Source organism: Eleginops maclovinus, chromosome 3, assembly GCF_036324505.1.
Source record: "Eleginops maclovinus isolate JMC-PN-2008 ecotype Puerto Natales chromosome 3, JC_Emac_rtc_rv5, whole genome shotgun sequence".
Lineage (NCBI taxonomy): Eukaryota > Metazoa > Chordata > Actinopteri > Perciformes > Eleginopidae > Eleginops > Eleginops maclovinus.
The window spans coordinates 20,454,318-20,471,158 of record NC_086351.1 but is presented as its reverse complement, the minus strand read 5'-3'; the positions used below and the strand labels follow the sequence as shown (position 1 = coordinate 20,471,158).

The following is a 16,841-nucleotide window of genomic DNA, read 5'->3' as shown; positions in this document are numbered from 1 at the left end:
CAAGGATAAACCCCATTGATCCTCGCTTACATTTCTGTTTTGAAAACGTGTGCCTAAAAATGGGATGGGCAGATTACAATTGAGATTTGGTTTACACTTGCCATGCTCCATAAAGGAGCTTGTCATGTTTGGTGATAAGCCTTATGGCTGTTAAACTTCAATTTGCTGTAAAGATTCATTATTCAAAAAGGATAAACTGATTGACAGTTTGGGTCACACTGAAAACAAAACTTCCAATTCTACACAAGGAATTGTCTAATGTACAGGCTTGTCAAGTCGACAAATTAAGAGATTTCTTTGGATTCTGTTTCCTGCTTTGAGGTCAGATTTACAATTGTAGCCTTCATTTGAGGAGTACAATAAATCTGTCGGTATAGCCACTCCATATAATGCTCTTATTATGTGATGCGGCTTCTAGAGATGCCATGACACTGGGTTTTTCAAGCTGTCAGAGCCGTTCAGAATTTCTTGCTAACGTCTTCAAATGGACGCATGGGCAAAACTCAACAACTTTTGATGGGTGGTTTTTATTGTTGTTCAGTTAAAAGTTTTTCCATCACTCATGATTTCTATAAATGTGTTTGGGTCCAGCAATGGCCGCTGTTGGTTCCATTACCCTCCACATTAAACTTTTAGATGGTAAGAAGTTTAACAAGGAAGAACAACTTTCTCATTTCTCAAACACAGATAAAATGGAAAAGTCTGGAAACTTCATTAAAAAGGTCAGAAGTTCAACCATTTAACTTATCCCTATTAAGTAGTATATCTTTTTATCTAACACTAGGATCAATGGTAACCCAAGAACATGTTTAACTTTTTCTGCCAAAGACCATGTACAATCCCATTCCCAACAAATGTAAAGCAATGCAAATAGCCAAACCAAAGGTTTTCACAAATTCTTATTACTTTATTTTCCTTAAAAACCACAGATCCACTATATTAGTACAATACGGGTTAGTTCATGTCAAACTAAATAAAGATTACAGCATAATGGACACATTCAATCAAAAAGGTAACAGCACAGAGAGGCAGAGAGCCACAAATTCAATCAAATACAGTTTTCCCCTCAGTATCCGTCCATTTATTTAGGATGAAATCTAATTATGTCAACCCCAAAGCAGAGTTTCACCATGACGAATGGATCAAATCATTATTTTTCTTGCACAGAATAAGGTTCCCTAATGCAGAGGTGATGTAACAGTCTTCAGGATGCAAAACACAGAGGGGACATGGAGCCCATCTGGATGCTGCTTCCTGATTGGATGGTCAACAAAGTGTCTTTTCCTGGCTGATCTCCACTGATATGATGAACGAAGAAGGAAAGTAGAGAGCCTGGGGTTCAGGGATACCAGAAGTTGGCTGTGGAAGAGGTGAGAGGTTCAATAAGTTCAAGGTTATAACTTGGCGCTCCACGGCGGATAATGAAAGTAGAAGCGAAGATGAGAAGAAGCGTGTTGATTCAATTATACGTTTTTATTAATGGTCCTTCTGTGTTGTTATTCAAAGCCGTCGTTCCAATGGCCATAACTCAAGGATGACACTGACACTTAAAATGGATAACGAAAGAGTCTGGCAGACTGACTGTCCCATCTCAAAGGATGATTCAACACTTCTGCAAGCAATGAAGGATAATAACATACCTACTGTATGAGAGAACAGCGGGAGCTTTACACAAGTAAATTGGGCATATCAATGACATGTAGGCCCTGTTAACACTTGGCACTAAAATCAGTTCTGGGTGGTCTGATTATAAGTCGGCGACTCTAAGTACAGGTGCGAATACACCCAAAACAGATGCTTCAGAATCCGCAAAACACTCAATCTTCACATTGGGTGCCAGAAAGTCCCCAATGGTGCTTATTAGGAGGCAGGTCTTTCCTATCACCAGGTTTCGCCAAACTAAAATTTGGACCTTCATTGGCAAGCTTTATTGGCTCTTAGAGGAATGGTTCTGCCCCTTGGAAGAATCGGACAGGGTCTTTTTATTAATGAATGGTTCAACTTAGACAGAGTTTTTGTATTCTATATACTGTATGCAAGTTTGAAAATGTCTGAACTCTTTAGGAATATAAACATAATGAAACACCACAGAAAATCCCTGTCTTTTATTTTTAACGACAGGTTGGGCTTTATCTTATAATTATTTTTTTCCCAAACCACTGACTTGACTTTCATGGAAGACAAATGCTAATCCAAATCCTTTTGTTGGAAACAATCAATATCAGCAAATATCTTGAGTTCTACTCGAGCAGTATTAAGTTCACTTTAGAGCCGGACTGATTGCACACAGAGTTGGTTTAACTGTCCCTGTTGAAATATAATATCTAGAACCTTTTTGGTAGGGGTATACACACCAAGCAGATCGTGTTCTCAGGATGTTGGTAGTAAGGTGTAGCGTTGGGCCAAGAGAAAAAAACTTTACATTGGAAAAAGAATCCTTATCACTGGGCAGATAAACAATTTATGTTTTAATCTTGTTACCTTCATTTGATCAAGGCATTTGTCCCATTGATCTATTGCTGGAATAATGTGACAATTAGTTTCCCGACAGGAAATGGGTTTTAGAATGTTGTTCAAACGTACAGAGCAATACAAATACACAACTTATTTACTGTTTTCACATTATGACAGTAAAAAAATCCGCTAAAAACAGGAAACAGGACCATCTGAAGAGCAAGTGAACGCGCCATTGGCCTTGGCAGAGTTTTATTTATTATTTTAAATTGTTAAATTCGATTCAATTTATAAATCTTCTAATGGTAAACTTAAGCCCTAACCTTAATTATTATTATACGTTTACCTATAGGTGGCTATACAAGAGCAGGTTCATGTTGGCGAAACGTCCAAGGTGTTTTAAAGCACTAATGTAGTTTTAGCCTGTATGCAAATTGGTACTTAAATCTCGTTGTGTAGCTTTATGGTCACATGTGCAACTTTCCAGAGAAAACCTAAACGCACTTTAATTTTCCACTGAATGATGGTTGTTTGTTACTGATTGGAGATCATAGTTACTTTCCATGTCTTCATAACTACATAACTGGAATATATAATGCAGATTATAGGGCAGTGGTTGAGAGGCATTTATATAGTTTAAGTGTTTTAAATGACATAATGTATTTTCCTTCAAAGGAAGCTCTCAGATCTGTCCTACCTGACGGGGTTCAGTAATTGATCATCTTCTTAATTGCATCAAAGCACTTCCACTTGTCTGGGATGTAGAAAGGTTCAAAGATGTGAGGGAAGGGGGTGTCATACCCGCAGACCCTACTGATGGGAGCCTCCAGATTGAGGAAGCACTCTTCCTGCAAGGGGGAGAAGAAAAAAAACACACAGATGAGGACAAATACTCTCAGCATCAGTTGAATGTTGAAAGATAATTCATGCAGGCACAGAAGTCAAGCTAACGTGTTCAGACTACAACAGATTTGATGTTTGACACAGTCTGAGAGAAAGAAGGCATTCATGTAGGCTGCTGCAGACACGAGCATGTTCACATTATGAGTTTCCAACACGGTAAAGAGGGGATATGTGATATTGGAAGAAAAACATAGAAAAACAGTATCAATGGTTAATCCAGAACAGATCAAAGAACTTGCCCTGTCTGATTAATATGCTCAAAGTTGAAATTGTTCTGGCAGGTGCTCAGTAAATTTGGCCAAGGTGCAAAACAAGCAATGACTCGTGTCTCCATAGTGCCTTTTGACCGCTCCCCGTGGAGACAAAGCACAATGAAGTTTGACAAAACAGTACAAATGGGACAAACCCCCTGATGAGTTAAATGAACACACTTGAACGTGTGCAAAGATTTGCAGAAAGAGACCTGGAGTACCCTCTTTCAGATGAAATTGAATCGCAAACAACTCAAGCTACCAAAACAAAAAAGACATACGTGTTGACTGTGAGGAAGTTGCACATCCTGACTGACAGAAAACAGATTTTGACCTGTTTCTTGCAAAACTGCCAGCATCACAAACTCAGCCATCCACGTTATCCCGCATTAAGAACCCTGCCATGAAAGAGTTGGGTATTCGGCAGGGCTTGGATGTGTTACACTATGTTGTTTTATTACATAACAATGTCTGGTAGAGTCCAGTAGGATGTCAGTCTTGATGAGGAGCTTTGATACTTTTAAAGCCTGTAAAAAAAAACACACAAGTAGAGAAAAAGAGAAGGAGGAAGACCGAAGCATATGTGTGCTGCCAGGTGCCTGTGGAGTTGACATGGTACAATGTGCTTTGTATTAATGAATTAAAAGAATTGCCAAGTAGGAATACAAGTAAAATTTCATCAAGTGTGGATGCAGGAATCAATTAATGTAACAGCAAGGGTTTACAGCCACACTAACAGATCTGTGAAGCTGCATTCAGGCACAGCGCTGCTTACATACTCACAACTTTGTGTGTTAGCATTTGCTAAGTGGCAATAAAACAAATTACAGTTAAGGATTTTTCTCATCATTTTCTCATACACCAAATGTGTATTGGACAAATGAAGTGATGAGGGATCCGGGGAATCCATATAGTACTTAAGTTAAGACACGAGGGCAGCATATCTGCCTGCAAGTGTTCCGTTAAACGCCTAAGTAAGAACATCTCTCAGCACAGAAGAACAACACCTTGTTAAAGAGCTCAACAAAAACAGCTGCAGCCCCCCCTCTCGCATGAATATTCAAAAATGAAAACAGAATACTTTCAACCAAAGACACGTGCCAAGTTTTCTTCTGCTCAAATGAGTTCAATGAAGAACGGTTCATTCAAATACATGGGATTTATTGTTTTGTTGCTATAGCGTGGTATTGGTACCTAGACAAGTGGAATCCAACTGGTATTGGTATGGACTACTTGAGTACTAAGGACGGTGGTGATATAGGATGTAAACCAGCCATTATCGAGTCAAAATCAGGCAAGTCTTCTTAACAATAATCCTTTGGCACAAAATGCCGTTAACAGAGACAAAAAGTCAGATGTTTGTTGCAAGTAGGAATTAAATATAAAACGAGGGGGAGATGCACCTGTTCTCGAAGCTTGACAACAATTTGAAGAAACCCTTCTTTTTGCTTCACTGCCCTGTCTCTGCTTTTTTTGTGGACTTCTGAGCAACCTGACATTGATTCTCTCCGGCAGGCACTAAAAACAGCGGCTGTACTACCGGTGACCTGAAAGACTTATCTTTGCATGTCAAAATATTTAGAGCATTCCTTTCATGTGCTGATAAATCTCCATGGCCTTGGGGTCTATGGAGCCCAGTAAAAATCAGTTTCAAATTAAAGCACATGCGAGTGGAGAAAATGAAGACAGTGGTTCTGGATTGTGTAGTGTCATTGAAGAGTGATGCTACATTATGCTTCAGACGTGTTTTGCATTTGCTGCTAATACAGCCTCCAGGCAGAACACCATGATTAGGTCATAGGTTTTTCCGGGGTCAGGATTTTCAGAAGTGGTTATAAAATTCATTAATAAAGGATTTATTCACTACCCATGAGATCGTTAAATGGTTCAATCTTGTTTAAAACATAATTCAGACATCAGTGATGCATGCCATACCTGGCAGCTATACAAAAGCATATTTCTTGGGCAAAGTTCGGTCTCATTTGATGATAACATAGAAACTAGGAAATGTTTTAGCTGAACAGGAGTTTACATGAATAAACAGGGCCTGGAGCACAGCTGGATGTGTCGTCTACTTGGAATTACTGTCAGGCATGTGAAAACTTTTCCGAAGTCTGACCAAAAATAACACCACAGTATACATAGTGTTCCTGTTATCTTTTTCTATAGATGAAAGAGAGACAGATCAAATCCATATTCATTGAGATGATAACCTCAAGATCTATTCTCTGCCCAACTACAGACAACCAGTCAGACAGTACCAGGGAGTTTGCCCTTTTGTCTGGATCACATCTGTAATCTCCTCTAAATACACTGGAAGTGGGAGGAAAGTACAGTAGTCTGCCTGCCACCACAGCTGGACAGAGAATGGCCACACAACTCAGATTTCATTCAAATCGGTATTTATCTTTTGGGAAGTGCATCATTATGTGTAATATACTTAAATGTCAGAATAAAAATATGTCACTATGGCTGTGCGAAATCACTTGCGTTTTGCAGTGGTTTTGAATTCAATATAAAATGATATTGTGTCTCTCCTGTCAAACACCCGGAGATGAGAGGTTGCAGTCAGATGGATGGGGAAGTGCCAATATCAGTTGCTATATCAGGCCGAGGTGCATTTTTATTCTGAAAGACTTAACAGGCTTTTAGTGGAACCATTATTCCATTTCTCCAAAATAAGAGTGATACTTTCTTTTTTTTTGCAACGTGTGTTTTATCCATCGGGAGGATTGTGAGGAATTTAGTTGAGTTTGCTCAGTGTTGATATTACTTGCTCCCACTAGTTATAACTCTTCAACAGGTTTCAAAAGCATCTCAAATGAAGTGAAGATCAAACATCACTTCGTCATATAGAGCCTATGGGAATAGTCAGCCAATATACACTGCCTGGCCAAAAAAAAGGTCACACACTCTCTAATATTCGTTGGACATAGCTTTGATTATGGCATGCGTTCGCTGTGGCATCGTTTACCCAAGCTTCTGCAATGTCACAACATTTATTTCTGTCCAGAGTTGCATTCATTTCTGCCAAGATCATATTGATGATGGGAGAATCGGACCACTGCGCAAAGTCTTCTCCAGCACATCCCAAAGATTCTCAATTGGGTTCAGGTCTGGACTCTATGGTGGCCAATCCATGTGTGAAATGATGTCTCATGCTCTCTGAACCACTCTTTCACAAGAGGAAAAGAAGAAAAAATCTATTGATGGAATAACCTGGTCATTCAGTATTTTCAGGTAGTCAGCTGACCACATTCTTTGGGCACATAACGCTGCTGAACCTAGAACTAGATCATAGCACTGCCCCCCACAGGCTTGTGGCCTGTTTTTTGGCCAGGCAGTGTATCTTGTTTTTTCATAGACACTACAATGACACCGTAAATAATAAAATCTTAATATGTAAATTGGTACAGCGGAGGCTGACCAAGTGCAGCTTAGATGGTTAATCTTTGATATTACAATAGTAAAGTCTGAGAATGACAACGTACAGTTGGGTCCAACCATGAAGAGTTCAAGCCAAGAAGCAGGGTATGCCCTAAAAACTACTGTATTGATTAAAATCTATACAATTACATGTTATTTTGAGTACATAAGTGCTAATGCCAAGTACGCCTAATTGCAGTTCACTATGAGTGGTGCAATCATAATGGTCAACTAATTGAGTGCAGAATGCTGAATACTTATCTACCGCGGCGACCAGTATCATGGCTACGTAACTAAAGTGGTACGTCAAGTCATGATTGATCTAGAAAACTCACGAAATATCCAAACATTTAAATTATACATGTGTTTTTATTTTATTAGTGTTATTAGTGTTTGTATTTAAAAACCAAAGGCATGCCATATTCAACCCTCTGCTGCTTTGAGTTTCTCTTCTTAAAATAAAAGCTGTCAACTCTGTTTTCTACTAATCCTCTTACTATTTCACAGAATACATTGAAATTCAGAAAACCTGATAATGATTTTCTTCAACAGTCACTGAAAGAAGCCACTGGTGAAATGAAAGCTGAATGTTTAATTGTTAAAATATGTTCTCCTCGTCGGCTCTGGAACCTTACTTCTGGATAAGGGTTGGACTCTATTCTTCTCCGGAGTTGCCCAAGGTGTGAGGCGCCGAGCGGGTGTGGGGATACTCACAAGCCCCCGGTTGAGTGCCGCTTTGTTGGAGTTTACCCCAGTGGACGAGAGGGTCGCCTCCCTACGCCTGCGGGTCATGGGGGGGAAAACTCTGACTGTTATGTGTGCTTATGCACCAAACAGCAGTTCAGAGTATTCGGCCTTCTTGGAGACCCTGAAAGAAGTCCTGTATGGGGCTCCTGAAGGGGACACCTTAGTCTTGCTGGGAGACTTCAACGCACACGTGGGCAATGATGGAGACACTTGGAGGGGCGTGATTGGGAGGAACGGCCCCCCTGATCTGAACCGGAGTGGTGGTTTGCTACTGGACTTCTGTGCTAGTCATGGATTGGCCATAAGAAACACCATGTTCCAACATAAGGATGCTCATAAGTGTACGTGGTACCAGAGCACCCTAGGCAGAAGGTCCATGATCGATTTTGTTATCGTATCATCGGACCTGAGGCCGCATGTTTTGGACACTCGGGTGAAGAGAGGGGCGGAGTTGTCAACTGATCACCATCTGGTAGTGAGTTGGGTCGAGTGGCAGGGGAAGCCTCTGGACAGACCTGGTAAGCCCAAACGTGTAGTGCGGGTGAACTGGGAACGTCTGGAGGAGTCCCATGTCCAGGAGGCCTTCAACTCACACCTCCGGCGGAGCTTTTCAGGCATCCCTGTGGAGGCTGGGGACATTGAACCAGAGTGGGCGGTGTTCAAAGCCTCTATTGCCAAAGCTGTGGCAGGGAGCTGTGGTCTCAAGGTCTTAGGTGCCTCAAGGGGCGGTAACCCTCGAACCTCCTGGTGGACACCGGTGGTCAGGGAAGCCGTCCGACTGAAGAAGGAGGCCTTCCGGGATATGTTATCCCTGGGTACTCCTGACGCAGTTGCAAGGTATCGACAGGCCCGAAGGGCAGCAGCCTCAGCCGTGGCCGAGGCAAAGCAGCGGGTGTGGGAGAAGTTCGGAGAAGCCATGGAGAAGGACTTTCAGTCGGCACCAAAGTTGTTCTGGAAAACCGTCCGACACCTCAGGAGGGGGACCATCCAAGCTGTGTACAGTAAGGATGGGGCGCTGTTGACCTCAACTGATAGTGTGTTAGGGCGGTGGAAGGAACACTTTGAGGAACTCCTGAATCCGACAACTCCGCACTCTATGTTAGAGGCGGAGCTGGAGTATGAAGGGGGATCAATTCCAATCTCAAGGGGGAAGTCACTCAGGTAGTTAAACAGCTCCACAGTGGCAAAGCCCCGGGGGTGGATGAGATCCGCCCAGAAATGCTGAAGGCTCTGGGTGTTGAGGGACTGTCATGGTTGACACGTCTCATCAACAGTGCGTGGAAGTCGGAAACAGTACCGAAGGAGTGGCAGACCGGGGTGGTGGTTCCTCTCTTTAAAAAGGGGGATCAGAGGGTGTGTGCCAATTACAGAGGCATCACATTACTCAGCCTCCCCGGGAAAGTTTACTCTAAGGTGCTGGAAAGGGGGGTCCGGCCGATTGTCGAACCTCAGATTGAAGAGGAACAATGCGGTTTCCGTCCTGGTCGTGGAACGACGGACCAGCTTTTTACTCTCGCAAGGATCCTGGAGGGGGCCTGGGAGTACGCTCATCTGGTTTACATGTGCTTTGTGGATTTGGAGAAGGCGTATGACCGGGTTCCCAGGGAGATACTGTGGGAGGTGCTGCGGGAGTATGGGGTGAGGGGGTCTCTGCTCAGGGCCATCCAATCTCTGTACTCTCAAAGCGTGAGCTGTGTCCGGGTCCTCGGCAACACGTCCGACCGATTTCCGGTGAGGGTTGGCCTCTGCCAGGGCTGCGCTTTGTCACCAATCCTGTTTGTGATATTCATGGACAGGATTTCGAGGCGTAGTCGTGGGGGAGGGGGTTTGCAGTTCGGTGGGCTAAGGATTGCACTACTGCTTTTTGCAGATGATGTGGTCCTAATGGCTTCATCGGTCTGTGACCTTTCGCGGCTGAGTGTGAAGCGGCTGGGATGAGGATCAGCACCTCCAAATCTGAGGCCATGGTTCTCAGCAGGAAACTGATGGATTGTCCACTCCAGGTAGGGAATGAAGCCTTACCCCAAGTGAAGGAGTTCAAGTATCTCGGGGTCTTGTTCTCGAGTGAGGGAACAATGGAGCGTGAGATGGGGCAGAGAATCGGAGCAGCAGGAGCGGTACTGCAGTCACTGTACCGCACCGTTGTGACGAAAAGAGAGCTGAGCCAGAAGGCAAAGCTCTCTGTCTACCGGGCCATCTTCGTTCCTACCCTCACCTATGGTCATGAAGGATGGGTCATGACCGAAAGAACGAGATCTCGGATACAAGCGGCCGAAATGGGATTTCTCCGCAGGGTGGCTGGCATCTCCCTTAGGGATAAGGAGAAGTTCAGTCAACCGGGAGGGACTCGGAGTAGAACCGCTGCTCCTTCGCGTTGAAAGGAGCCAGTTGAGGTGGTTCGGGCACCTAGTGAGGATGCCACCTGGGCGCCTCCCTAGGGAGGTGTTCCAGGCACGTCCAGCTGGGAAGAGACCGAGGGGTAGACCTAGGACCAGGTGGAGGGATTATATCTCTTTGCTGGCCTGGGAGCGCCTTGGAATCCCCCAGTCAGAGCTGGTTGATGTGGCCAGGGAAAGGAAAGTTTGGGGCTCTCTGCTGGAGCTGTTACCTCCGCGACCCTGACGGAAAAGCGGGAGAAGATGGATGGATGGATGGATGGATGAATATGTTCTCCTTTAGCATTGCTTTCATGTGCTGACCAATGTCAATGACCTTGAAGATTACAAAGTGCAGTAAATTGTGTGTGTATCGTATAAGCCAGTGGTTCTCAACTGTGTAAAGTTTCATTGAAGAGTGACGCTGATGCGTTTATGCTCACATAAGCTACATCAGGCTACTCCATGACTATTTCATAGGTTCGTCACAGTCTTCAAAGGTGGATATACATTTTATTAAGACACTGATTCTATACCCATGAGCTCACGGAAACAGTTCAGTCTTGTTTTATATCAATCAACCTCAATAATGCATACCATAACAGGCAGCTAGCCAACAAAGTTAACAGTTGATTTATTGGACAGTTCAGTTTTGTTGGAAAAAAAACAAGGGGAATGTTTCAATTAAAACAGGAGTGTACTTGAATAGACCGGCATGGAGCAAAGCCGTATGTGTCATCGTATTTGATTTGCTGACAGGGAGATGGAAGGCCACAACACTTAGTATTTTCAGGTCTACATCAACACATAAGTAAAGCATTTTCATCACTTTTTTTGCAGGCTTGACTTTATCAGTATTTTGACAGAATAGCATGAAGTGAATAAGATTTTGTCCAAGGCATTTATGAAAAGTAGAACTTTTTGGTGAAAGAGGGGGGTAAAAAAGTTGTCTACCATTGAACAAAATAAATACCTTTTGCTACTGGGGTTTAATATAGCAAGGGGCCCCCTGACAAAGAGCAATGTGATTTCCCCATAGGGTTTACAGTAGGTATACTGCAGAAAATAAGCTTTGCTGCCTACACAAGTTTATGATACTAAAGCAGGATAATCTCCACATATTTACACCACTTTGTGATTTTTGAAGTGTAAATACAATTGACAATTCAATTATTCATGACAACAAATTTTGGACATTTAGAAGTGGAGAATCTACCCACAAATCTGTTCAGCTCGTGTTAACCACAGACCTAATTTCAGGCTTCAAACCACAAACACGTCCATTGACTTCGATACGAGGTAACAGAAGGTGGTAAAAGCATTTTCCGGGTTTTAGGACTCATTACTGCACCATTCAATGACAGAAGATTTTCAAAGTGTAACATTGGCTCAACTCCTTTCAGTTTTAAAGAAGGTAGGAAAAGACTAAAGAAGCAAGATGGCGCCGAGGATGGCTGCCGTGTCTCGAGCTCCTCAACAACTCCACATCTTAGTGTTTTTATTGTTTTACTTTGTTGGTTGTTTTTAACTTTTTTTTGCAACATGCAAACCGCCCAAGCGAGCCCTATCATCCAATATGATAGAGAACAACTTTTACACATCAGGTCGCTGGTGGACAGCAATAATCCACGACGACCTGCAAACAATGGAGAGTCTCCGTGTTTACCTGCTGGAGCTCTACCTGTGGAGCGCAGGAGGAAGAGACCACGAGGTTCCCGGGCCGGGGTCCTGGTCAGGCTGAGGAAACGTGAAAACAGGCCTCCTCTACCGAGTTTACTTCTGGCAAATGTCCAATCCCTGGATAATAAGCTGGACGAACTCCGTAGCAGGGTGGCATTTCAACGGGACATTAAGACCTGTAATGTTTTGGTTTTCACGGAGACTTGGCTCGACCCCACGATACCGGACGCCGCCATTGCTCCACACGGATTCTCCATTCATCGCCAGGACCGGACAATAAACTCAGGGAAGAGCAAGGGAGGAGGTGTCTGCTTCATGATCAACAACAACTGGTGCTCAGATGTGGAGATCATTTCTTCGGACTGTTCTCCCAGCCTAGAGCACATCATGATCGGATGCCGGCCTTTTTATCTGCCGAGGGAGTTCACATCTGTTGTTCTAACAGCAGTGTATGTTCCGCCGCACGCTGACAACAACACAGCGCTGGAGGAGCTGTATGGGATTATCGACAGGACAGAGACTTCTCGGCCAGAGGCCGCATTTATTGTGGCCGGGGATTTTAACAGAGCCAACATGAAGAAAGTCCTGCCGAAATACTATCAGCACGTCAGCTGCCCCACGCGCGGTGGAAATACACTGGACCATGTTTACACTCCTTTCCGGCATGGATATAAAGCCCTCCCCCGCCCCCCCTTCGGCAAGTCAGACCACATATCTCTTCTTCTGCTCCCTGTTTACCGGCAGAGACTGAAGAGGGACCGACCTGTGACAAGGACAGTGCAGCGTTGGTCCGAGCAGTCTGACTCTGCTCTCCGCCACTGCTTTGGCATCACGGAGTGGTGTGTGTTTGAGGAGGACGATATAAACACACACACTGACGCGGTCATTTGCTACATCGGCAAATGCATCGATGACGTCGTGCCGCGGATTACTGTACGGACATTCCCAAATGAGAAGCCCTGGATAAACGGCGAGGTCCGAGCTAAACTTAAAGCACGGGCCATCGCGCACAGCGGCGGTGATTTGGATGAGTACAGGAATTCCAGGTATGCACTCCGGAGAGCTATTAGCAGTGCGAAAAGACAATACAGGGACAAGGTGGAGTCGAACTACAAGGGCTCCAACGCCAGAAATATGTGGTCTGGACTAAAAACAATAACAGACTACAAAAGGACAACGAGTGGTGCTGAGGAAGTGTCTGCATCTCTCCCAGATGAACTGAACACATTTTATGCACGCTTTGAGAAGCCCCCGGCTGTGGAGGCACCAAAGGCCCAGGATCCCTGCTCACTGGTTTTAACCAGTGCAGATGTGTGTAGATCTCTGAAAAGGATCAACGCACACAGGGCTCCGGGACCTGATGGCATCCCTGGCCGTGCTCTCAAGGTGTGTGCAGTTCAGCTGGCAGATGTGTTCACAGACATTTTCAATAGGTCACTGCTCCAGTCTGTAGTCCCCACATGCTTTAAAGAGTCCATCATTGTCCCTGTCCCCAAAAAGACAAAACCCATCTGCCTCAATGACTACCGCCCAGTTGCACTCACCTCCATCATCATGAAGTGCTTTGAGCGGTTAGTCAAAACTTTTATCACCTCCTCCCTCCCTGACTCACTGGACCCCCTGCAGTTTGCCTACAGAGCAAACAGGTCCACGGATGATGCCATCTCCCTCACCCTCCACACTGCCCTCTCCCACCTGGACCAGAGGAACACTTATGTGAGAATGCTGTTCATTGACTACAGTTCAGCATTCAACACCATTGTGCCCTCCAAGCTCATCATTAAGCTCAGGGACCTTGGGCTCAACAGCGCCCTCTGTGACTGGATCATGAGCTTCCTGACGGGCAGATCCCAGGCAGTGCGGATGGGGAACATCACATCCTCCACCTTGACCCTCAACACCGGAGCCCCTCAGGGTTGTGTGCTCAGCCCTCTCCTCTACTCCCTGTTCACGCACGACTGCGTGGCCACACACAGCTCCAACACCATCATCAAGTTTGCTGACGACACGACCGTCATCGGCCTGATCACAGACGGCGACGAGACGGCGTACAGAGAGGAGGTCAGAGCCCTGACATCTTGGTGCCAGGACAACAACCTCCATCTCAACGTCAGCAAAACAAAGGAGCTGATTGTGGACTACAGGAAGAGGCAGAGAGAAGCACACACACCCATCACCATCGACGGGACTCCTGTGGAGAGAGTCAGCAGCTTCAGGTTCCTCGGGGTTAACATCAGTGAGGACCTGACATGGACACATCACACCAGGGTCATATCCAAGACGGCTCGACAGCGGCTCTTCTTCCTCCGCAGGCTGCGGAAGTTCAACATGGACTCCAGGATACTCTGCAACTTCTACAGGTGCACCATCGAGAGTATCCTGACTGGCTGCATCACCGCCTGGTATGGCAGTTGCACCGCCCTCAACCGTAAGACTCTACAGAGGGTGGTGAAAACTGCTCAGCACATCACCAGGACGGAGTTGCCATCCATGGAGGACCTCTACACCCAGCGGTGTAGGAAGAAGGCCGGTAGGATATTAAAGGACCCCCATCACCCCAGCAACAATCTGTTCTGTCTGCTGCCGTCTGGCAGACGGTACCGCAGCATCCGGACCAAGACCACCAGACTCAGAGACAGTTTTATACCACAGGCTATAAGACTACTGAACTCCTGAGCTGTGTGAATGTCTACTCACATCTGTTTATAGTACACACATACATATATATATATATATATTATTCACATCTGCCATACATATCTGTTTATAGTACACATATCTATATATTATACATATCTGCCATACACATCTGTTATACGTAATATATGCATCTGTCCATACCTCCTCATTCAACAGTGTAAAGTATTTAAATACTCTCAATGTATTCCACATATGTATATATTTCACATCCTCAAATCTGTATTGTTGATATTGTAAATATTCTTCTCTCTTTTTCACTATTTTATTTATCTTTTGCACCATGTATGTTGAGTTGTTGGAGGAGCACGCGACATAAGATTTTCATTGCCAACATATACGCTGTATCTGCTGTGCATATGACAAATAAAACCTTGAAACCTTGAAAGATTTTCAAAGTGTAACATTGGCTCAACTCCTTTCAGTTTTAAAGAAGGTAGGAAAAGACTAATAAGTGACTCAGGCTTTAGGCTATTGGGCAATTGACAGGTTTGAGCAGAAGCATACCACAGTTAGACAGTCTCCCTACCCAACATGGTGGTTCCTGTATCCAATTCTCAAAAACCTCCTTGTAAAAATACAGTCCTTTGAGGAAGTTTAGTGTATCTTCGGATGGAGAAATACTTAGAAATTGACTGCCATGACTTTTAAAGATTGATGCAACAGGACTGTTTCTCATTCAGACAAGCCTGACAGGCATCTAGAGGTCTGATTCTTATTCAGCAGGCATTTGTGGCAGAACACATGTAAGCATATTTAGGGAACTCCAACTGGGCTACAGTGGATTCAGTACTCTTTCAACCATGACCAAGAACTGTACCACATCTCAGTCGGGCATGCTGGGGAGGATGTTGGACTCTGCTAGTTTAAATTACACACTATAGGGAAGCATTGGCTTTAACACCACGTCCTACAGAGAACTCTGAGACCCCCCTGAGAGACCATGCTATATTAAATGCAGTGTCAAATATGGTCATGTGGAGAATAAACTTGTGCTAAGATACATTTAGCTTCCACTAAAAACGTTTCTTTACCTGGCATGTCAATTGCACTTTGTTAATTGTTGTAAACAGTTTTGGTTTTTAAAACTGGTCACATTCATACAGTTTAATTTTTTATTTGACAAACAATGGAAAACGTATAATTTTTTCTTCTAAATCCCCGAAAATCAGCGTTCCTTTTTGGAATCTGAAGTAATCTGTTGTGGTTTGGAGATTCAGGGAAGGGCAGTGAATCACCATTCCTTTCTGTATATCCCTGAGGTCCATACACGCATTGTCTCTAGCCACATCTAATTCTGCCATACTCTGTTCAGTTATCAGCCAAACAGTCAGGACAGGGCCAGCCAATAACACATTATTGAATCACCAGGGCGTAAAGCCAAAGCTTGATTAAGGAAACTTGCCAAGCCCTTATAAAGCCCCTCTGTTCTTTACACAAAAGGGGAACGTTCATAAATGGATCTTCAAAGACCTTTCAAGGCTTCAACTGGACAGGTGGTAGCTGAAGCCATTATTTTTTCCACAAATAATAGACTAAAGTGCTCCCACACAACGGTACCTAGACTATACAGGCTTTACTGATAACCAGTTTCTCTTTTTGTCCCGTGAAGGTTACCAGACCACACTTGTAAACAAGGAGCTGTCATACAACTAACCTTTAACATCCACACTGCTGATCTGAAGTCTCTAAGGCTGCTACTTTTACTAGCTTTCCCTTTCAAAACTATCAAACTAAATAGCTTAGTGTCATAAAATAAAGACCTCTCTCACCCATACATGACATTTCTATTAAGCAGTGTCCAGGTATTCAGTTAACCAAGCCAACTAATACAATATTAATATTATTATATCTTAATAATAAAAGGCTGCGATACAAAAGGCTGTGTTATTGATGTGGGTGCCTCAAGATCTGTACATCTATGTTTCGGAAGACAAGAACTCCTGCCACATTCACATTGATGAATACGATTTCAAAGATTAGGATACAGAAGAAAAAGCGAAAAAGGAAAAAACAACAATATTGAAACCTGATGCCGCCAACTCAAGTTCTGCCCTGTCTTAATAATTTCCTTTTTACATTTTTCAGGGGCTCAGCACTCAGACCCAACCCGTCAACACAATTAACATTAAATTGAGCACTACTTGGCTTACAGCTTGAGGGACAGTTTTTGGCTGCTTGAGGAAGACCGATTTCGATCACTAGCACATACCTACCTGTGGTGTTGCGTGTTGTTTAAATTATAAACTGATGTTGGCTTTCTCAACCCTAACCTCCCATTAAAAGAGAGAGCCCATCAGTCGAGTCA

General features: G+C 44.0%; 1 protein-coding gene across 1 annotated transcript in view; it reads right to left on the bottom strand.

The window, feature by feature from the left end:
• Window positions 1-886: 886 nt before the first annotated feature.
• Window positions 887-16,841, bottom strand: part of bckdhb (branched chain keto acid dehydrogenase E1 subunit beta) — a 74,707-nt gene continuing 58,752 nt past the window's right edge. Inside the window, exons 10-11 of the mRNA XM_063879764.1 lie at window positions 3,152-3,302; window positions 887-1,359 (exon numbers count right to left, since the gene is read on the bottom strand). Of these exons, the coding sequence (XP_063735834.1) occupies window positions 3,162-3,302 (141 nt within the window). The 3' untranslated portion in view covers window positions 887-1,359; window positions 3,152-3,161. The remainder of the gene's footprint in view (window positions 1,360-3,151; window positions 3,303-16,841) is intronic.